The 8,883-nt window shown below is 37.5% G+C and overlaps 1 protein-coding gene across 1 annotated transcript in view; it reads right to left on the bottom strand.

Annotated features, from left to right (window-relative positions):
• Window positions 1-607: 607 nt before the first annotated feature.
• Window positions 608-8,883, bottom strand: part of LOC110511317 (serine protease HTRA3) — a 29,897-nt gene continuing 21,621 nt past the window's right edge. Inside the window, 4 exon segments of the mRNA XM_090209869.1 lie at window positions 608-2,380; window positions 2,732-2,830; window positions 8,404-8,452; window positions 8,824-8,883. The exon segment at window positions 8,824-8,883 is cut by the window's right edge and continues 70 nt beyond it. Of these exon segments, the coding sequence (XP_090065995.1) occupies window positions 2,212-2,380; window positions 2,732-2,830; window positions 8,404-8,452; window positions 8,824-8,883 (377 nt within the window). The 3' untranslated portion in view covers window positions 608-2,211.

Raw genomic sequence — 8,883 nt, 5'->3', positions numbered from 1 at the left:
AGTCCACCAGTAGCTAGGTTTCCATTCAGTCCACCAGTAGCTGGGTTTCTATTCAGTCCACCAGTAGCTGGGTTTCTATTCAGTCCACCAGTAGCTAGGTTTCCATTCAGTCCACCAGTAGCTGGGTTTCTATTCAGTCCACCAGTAGCTAGGTTTCCATTCAGTCCACCAGTAGCTGGGTTTCCATTCAGTCCACCAGTAGTCCATTCAGTCCACCAGTAGCTAGGTTTCCATTCAGTCCACCAGTTGCTAGGTTTCCATTCAGTCCACCAGTAGTCCATTCAGTCCACCAGTAGTCCATTCAGTCCACCAGTACCTGGGTTTCCATTCAGTCCACCAGTAGCTGGGTTTCCATTCAGTCCACCAGTAGCTGGGTTTCTATTCAGTCCACCAGTAGCTGGGTTTCTATTCAGTCCACCAGTAGCTAGGTTTCCATTCAGTCCACCAGTAGTCCATTCAGTCCACCAGTAGCTGGGTTTCCATTCAGTCCACCAGTAGTCCATTCAGTCCACCAGTAGCTAGGTTTGTGGATAAACGGCTGTGTGTCATGACATTTTGATATTTACATAAATAATGTGCACTATGTAGAAATAAATCCGTCTCTAGATTTTGAAATATGAACTTTATTTACTCATTTTTATATGAACATTCATATAGCATAAAACGGCCTAGCAACGGCCTAGCAACCAGGCTCAACTATGAGGTTTACGGGCAGAAGGGTCCGTAAAAAACACATCCTCCTCCTCTATCTCCATCTCTCTCTGAAAGTATCCATGTCTAGCGTTTATAGTGTATGAATCCCAAATGGCACCCTAAACCCAACATAGTGCACTACTTTAGACTAGAGCCATATTCCCTATATAGTACACTACTTTAGACCAGAGCCCTATTCCCTATGGAGTACACTACTTTAGACCAGGGCCCTATGGGAGAGTCCTATGGGTCCTGGTCCAAAGTAGTGCACTACATAAGGAATAGGGAACTAGTTCACTATGTAGGGTCCTGGTCCAAAGTAGTGCACTACATAAGGAATAGGGAACTAGTTCACTATGTAGGGTCCTGGTCCAAAGTAGTGCACTACATAAGGAATAGGGAACTAGTTCACTATGTAGCGTCCTGGTCCAAAGTAGTGCACTACATAAGGAATAGGGAACTAGTTCACTATGTAGGGTCCTAGTCCAAAGTAGTGCACTACATAAGGAATAGGGAACTAGTTCACTATGTAGGGTCCTAGTCCAAAGTAGTGCACTACATAAGGAATAGGGAACTAGTTCACTATGTAGCGTCCTAGTCCAAAGTAGTGCACCACATAAGGAATAGGGAACTAGTTCACTATGTAGGGTCCTAGTCCAAAGTAGTGCACTACATAAGGAATAGGGAACTAGTTCACTATGTAGGGTCCTGGTCCAAAGTAGTGCACTACATAAGGAATAGGGAACTCGTTCACTATGTAGGGTCCTGGTCCAAAGTAGTGCGCTACATAAGGAATAGGGAACTAGTTCACAATGTAGGGTCCTAGTCCAAAGTAGTGCACTACATAAGGAATAGGGAACTAGTTCACAATGTAGGGTCCTAGTCCAAAGTAGTGCACTACATAAGGAATAGGGAACTAGTTCACTATGTAGGGTCCTGGTCCAAAGTAGTGCACTACATAAGAGATACATTTGGACATACATATATCAGAAATGGCCTAGCAACCGCCTAGCAACCGCCTAGCAACCAGGCTAAACAATGAAGTTGTTAGGCAACCAATGGGCTCTAGTGCCCTGGTTACAAGCACTATAGGTAGGGAACATAGTGTCCACTACAGGTAGGGAACATTGTGTCCACTATAGGTAGGGCATATGGTGCCCAACTTTTGGGAAGCAGGCAGTACATCTGTACATCTGTAGTGAGTCCAGCCCAGTCACCACAGAGAACACAGTCAAAACGCATAACAGCATTAAAACAGGGTCGTTCTGAATTCCAACTGAAGGTCAATTCATGTCATACATTTAAATCCCAATTGCAAAAAGGCCATCTATTTTCAACGACTTCCCAATAAACTGAAAAGTAAAAGCGATTTATTTAGTTTAAATCGAAATCACTTCCTGAATTGACTTTGACTACCTTTTTAATTGGAATTGACCCCCCCCCCCCCCCCCCCCGCCGAACTCTGCAAAAAACAAAAACAACTCTAACTCCATTTCCCTGGTCCATGACTCCGCCTCCTCACTGCATGACGACGTGGGGCTCTATGTGGAAAAGCAACTCGTCGTCGCCGCGACGAACCTCCAGGAGGAGGGGCCCGTCGCCTAGCAACGCCCCCTGCAGCTCGTCGGTGGTCCTGAGTGGGCGGCCGTTCAGCTTGAGGATCACGTCACCGGCCTCTATCCCGCCCCTTTTGTAGAAAAAAAAACGAGAGGTTCTCATTGGTCGTCGGTTCCTAAAGAAGGCTTCTTCCACATTGGTACAGTGATGGATCAACCTTGCCCTTTGATAGGCTAGCTAGCTAAACTACGTTTTTGATATAACAGATAAACCTATTGCATTAATCCATTCCTCCTTTCGCTCCAATCAGGGCCTTTGAGGTGTGTCACTGTGTGTGTGTCCGTGTGTGTGTGTCCGTGTGTGTGTGTGTGTGTGTGTGTGTGTGTCACTGTGTGTTTGTGCTGCATCTTTGCATACGTGTGTGTGTGTGTGTGTGTGTGTGTGTGTGTGTGTGTGTGTGTGTGTGTGTGAAAACACCTACCTGTGCGCGGGGGACTCAGGTATAACCTGATGGACCAACACTCCACGGGTGACATCATCAGGGAAGTCAGGATTCTGCCTCTTCATCTCCTCCACGAGACTACAGTATAAATACACATTAATTAGATTACTCCTCTACCAGACTACAGTATAAATACACATTAATTAGATTACTCCTCTACCAGACTACAGTATAAATACATATTAATTAGATTACTCCTCTACCAGACTACAGTATAAATACACATTAATTAGATTACTCCTCTACCAGACTACAGTATAAATATACATTAATTAGATTGAAGACCTCCTCTACCAGACTACAGTATAAATACACATTAATTAGATTGCTCCTCTACCAGACTACAGTATAAATACACATTAATTAGATTACTCCTCTACCAGACTACAGTATAAATACACATTAATTAGATTACTCCTCTACCAGACTACAGTATAAATACACATTAATTAGATTACTCCTCTACCAGACTACAGTATAAATACACATTAATTAGATTACTCCTCTACCAGACTACAGTATAAATACACATTAATTAGATTGAAGACCTCCTCTACCAGACTACAGTATAAATACACATTAATTAGATTACTCCTCTACCAGACTACAGTATAAATACACATTAATTAGATTGCTCCTCTACCAGACTACAGTATAAATACACATTAATTAGATTACTCCTCTACCAGACTACAGTATAAATACACATTAATTAGATTACTCCTCTACCAGACTACAGTATAAATACACATTAATTAGATTACTCCTCTACCAGACTACAGTATAAATACACATTAATTAGATTACTCCTCTACCAGACTACAGTATAAATACACATTAATTAGATTACTCCTCTACCAGACTACAGTATAAATACACATTAATTAGATTACTCCTCTACCAGACTACAGTATAAATACACATTAATTAGATTAAAGACCTCCTCTACCAGACTACAGTATAAATACACATTAATTAGATTACTCCTCTACCAGACTACAGTATAAATACACATTAATTAGATTACTCCTCTACCAGACTACAGTATAAATACACATTAATTAGATTACTCCTCTACCAGACTACAGTATAAATACATATTAATTAGATTAAAGACCTCCTCTACCAGACTACAGTATAAATACACATTAATTAGATTACTCCTCTACCAGACTACAGTATAAATACACATTAATTAGATTACTCCTCTACCAGACTACAGTATAAATACACATTAATTAGATTACTCCTCTACCAGACTACAGTATAAATACACATTAATTAGATTACTCCTCTACCAGACTACAGTATAAATACACATTAATTAGATTGCTCCTCTACCAGACTACAGTATAAATACACATTAATTAGATTACTCCTCTACCAGACTACAGTATAAATACACATTAATTAGATTGCTCCTCTACCAGACTACAGTATAAATACACATTAATTAGATTACTCCTCTACCAGACTACAGTATAAATACACATTAATTAGATTACTCCTCTACCAGACTACAGTATAAATACACATTAATTAGATTACTCCTCTACCAGACTACAGTATAAATACACATTAATTAGATTACTCCTCTACCAGACTACAGTATAAATACATATTAATTAGATTAAAGACCTCCTCTACCAGACTACAGTATAAATACACATTAATTAGATTACTCCTCTACCAGACTACAGTATAAATACACATTAATTAGATTACTCCTCTACCAGACTACAGTATAAATACACATTAATTAGATTAAAGACCTCCTCTACCAGACTACAGTATAAATACACATTAATTAGATTACTCCTCTACCAGACTACAGTATAAATACACATTAATTAGATTACTCCTCTACCAGACTACAGTATAAATACACATTAATTAGATTACTCCTCTACCAGACTACAGTATAAATACACATTAATTAGATTACTCCTCTACCAGACTACAGTATAAATACACATTAATTAGATTACTCCTCTACCAGACTACAGTATAAATACACATTAATTAGATTAAAGACCTCCTCTACCAGACTACAGTATAAATACACATTAATTAGATTACTCCTCTACCAGACTACAGTATAAATACACATTAATTAGATTACTCCTCTACCAGACTACAGTATAAATACACATTAATTAGATTACTCCTCTACCAGACTACAGTATAAATACACATTAATTAGATTACTCCTCTACCAGACTACAGTATAAATACACATTAATTAGATTACTCCTCTACCAGACTACAGTATAAATACACATTAATTAGATTACTCCTCTACCAGACTACAGTATAAATACACATTAATTAGATTACTCCTCTACCAGACTACAGTATAAATATACATTAATTAGATTACTCCTCTACCAGACTACAGTATAAATAAACATTAATTAGATTGAAGACCTCCTCTACCAGACTACAGTATAAATACACATTAATTAGATTACTCCTCTACCAGACTACAGTATAAATACACATTAATTAGATTACTCCTCTACCAGACTACAGTATAAATACACATTAATTAGATTACTCCTCTACCAGACTACAGTATAAATACACATTAATTAGATTACTCCTCTACCAGACTACAGTATAAATACACATTAATTAGATTACTCCTCTACCAGACTACAGTATAAATACACATTAATTAGATTACTCCTCTACCAGACTACAGTATAAATACACATTAATTAGATTACTCCTCTACCAGACTACAGTATAAATACACATTAATTAGATTACTCCTCTACCAGACTACAGTATAAATACACATTAATTAGATTAAAGACCTCCTCTACCAGACTACAGTATAAATAAACATTAATTAGATTACTCCTCTACCAGACTACAGTATAAATACACATTAATTAGATTACTCCTCTACCAGACTACAGTATAAATACACATTAATTAGATTACTCCTCTACCAGACTACAGTATAAATACACATTAATTAGATTACTCCTCTACCAGACTACAGTATAAATACACATTAATTAGATTACTCCTCTACCAGACTACAGTATAAATACACATTAATTAGATTACTCCTCTACCAGACTACAGTATAAATACACATTAATTAGATTACTCCTCTACCAGACTACAGTATAAATACACATTAATTAGATTACTCCTCTACCAGACTACAGTATAAATACACATTAATTAGATTACTCCTCTACCAGACTACAGTATAAATACACATTAATTAGATTACTCCTCTACCAGACTACAGTATAAATACACATTAATTAGATTACTCCTCTACCAGACTACAGTATAAATACACATTAATTAGATTACTCCTCTACCAGACTACAGTATAAATACACATTAATTAGATTACTCCTCTACCAGACTACAGTATAAATACACATTCATTAGATTACTCCTCTACCAGACTACAGTATAAATACACATTCATTAGATTACTCCTCTACCAGACTACAGTATAAATACACATTAATTAGATTACTCCTCTACCAGACTACAGTATAAATACACCATTCATTAGATTACTCCTCTACCAGACTACAGTATAAATACACACTAATTAGATTACTCCTCTACCAGACTACAGTATAAATACACATTAATTAGATTACTCCTCTACCAGACTACAGTATAAATATACATTAATTAGATTGAAGACCTCCTCTTACCAGACTACAGTATAAATACACATTAATTAGATTACTCCTCTACCAGACTACAGTATAAATACACATTAATTAGATTACTCCTCTACCAGACTACAGTATAAATACACATTAATTAGATTACTCCTCTACCAGACTACAGTATAAATACACATTAATTAGATTTACTCCTCTACCAGACTACAGTATAAATACACATTAATTAGATTACTCCTCTACCAGACTACAGTATAAATACACATTAATTAGATTAAAGACCTCCTCTACCAGACTACAGTATAAATACACATTAATTAGATTACTCCTCTACCAGACTACAGTATAAATACACATTAATTAGATTACTCCTCTACCAGACTACAGTATAAATACACATTAATTAGATTACTCCTCTACCAGACTACAGTATAAATACACATTAATTAGATTACTCCTCTACCAGACTACAGTATAAATACACATTAATTAGATTACTCCTCTACCAGACTACAGTATAAATACACATTAATTAGATTACTCCTCTACCAGACTACAGTATAAATACACATTAATTAGATTACTCCTCTACCAGACTACAGTATAAATACACATTAATTAGATTGCTCCTCTACCAGACTACAGTATAAATACACATTAATTAGATTGCTCCTCTACCAGACTACAGTATAAATACACATTAATTAGATCACTCCTCTACCAGACTACAGTATAAATACACATTAATTAGATTACTCCTCTACCAGACTACAGTATAAATACACATTAATTAGATTACTCCTCTACCAGACTACAGTATAAATACACATTAATTAGATTACTCCTCTACCAGACTACAGTATAAATACACATTAATTAGATTACTCCTCTACCAGACTACATTATATTATTATATATATATATATACACACACATTATTTTCCACCATCATTTGCAAATAAATTCATTAAAAATCCTACAATGTGATTTTCTGTATTTTTTTTCTAATTCTGTCTGTCATGTTTGAAGTGTACCTATGATGAAAATTACAGGCCTCTCTCGTCTTTTTAAGTGGGAGAACTTGCACAATTGGCGGCTGACTAAATACTTTTTGCCCCACTGTATATATGTATATACATATATGGGCCTGGAGAAATGGAACCACTGTCTCATCCATAGACAGAGGTATGGATGAGAGGCACTGACCATCCACAGATACAAATATAGAGTGAACCTCTTTAGAATCTCACATGTTTCATTTCTGCTTTTCTCCGTTGACTAAACTGTAGTTAAAAAATAACCGCCTCCAAATTTCTAAATTAAAAGTTTCAAATTAAATTAACTGAATGAGGTTTATGGTCCTTTTTAGGGCCCATAGAACTATAGTATTAGTAAGTTACATCAATATCACAACAGGGCAGGAAAAAGAGTGTGTGTGTGTGTCTGTGTTTTACCCATCTGTGTGTGTCTGTGTGTGTGTGTGTGTGTGTGTGTGTGTGTGTGTGTGTGTGTGTGTGTATGTGTGTGTGTTTTACCCATCTGTGTGTGTGTGTGTGTGTGTGTTTTACCCATCTGTGTGTGTGTGTGTGTGTGTGTGTGTGTGTGTGTGTGTGTGTGTGTGTGTGTGTGTGTATGTGTGTGTGTTTTACCCATCTGTGTGTGTGTGTGTGTGTGTGTTTTACCCATCTGTGTGTGTCTGTGTGTGTGTGTGTGTCTGTGTGTGTGTGTGTGTGTGTGTTTTACCCATCTGTGTGTGTGTGTGTGTGTGTGTTTTACCCATCTGTGTGTGTGTGTGTGTGTGTGTGTGTTTTACCCATCTGTGTGTGTGTGTGTGTGTGTTTTACCCATCTGTGTGTGTGTGTGTGTGTTTTACCCATCTGTGTGTGTGTGTGTGTGTGTGTGTGTGTGTGTGTGTGTGTGTGTGTGTGTTTTACCCATCTGTGTGTGTGTGTGTGTGTGTGTGTGTGTGTGTGTGTGTTTTACCCATCTGTAACAGTGAGCATCTTAATGCCAATCAGACGTTTCTTCTTCACTCCTGTCGTACTGATGAAAGAAAAACAGCACATTATGAAATCACTATTTTCATTTTATTTTCACATTCCTGCACAGGTGTGTGTGTGTGTGTGTCACCTGCATCTGACTGGGGTTCTGGAATGCGGTAATGACCACTCAGCATTCTGTGGTTACCTAGACAACAACACAGACACACACATTAGGCGCACACACACGAAAACCACAGACAGACAGACAGACAGACAGACAGACAGACAGACAGACAGACAGACAGACAGACAGACAGACAGAGACAGACAGACAGACAGACAGACAGAGTGACAGACAGAGTGACAGAGTGACAGACAGACAGAGTGACAGAGTGAGTGACAGAGTGACAGGCAGACAGACAGGCAGACAGACCTGCACTGTGTTTGTTGTGCTGTGACTCAGTGAGAAAACGTCTGATCC

The sequence above is a fragment of the Oncorhynchus mykiss genome, chromosome 19 (genome assembly GCF_057628025.1).
Source record: "Oncorhynchus mykiss isolate SJ-2025 chromosome 19, ASM5762802v1, whole genome shotgun sequence".
Lineage (NCBI taxonomy): Eukaryota > Metazoa > Chordata > Actinopteri > Salmoniformes > Salmonidae > Oncorhynchus > Oncorhynchus mykiss.
This window is presented reverse-complemented; position numbering and strand designations above follow the sequence as displayed.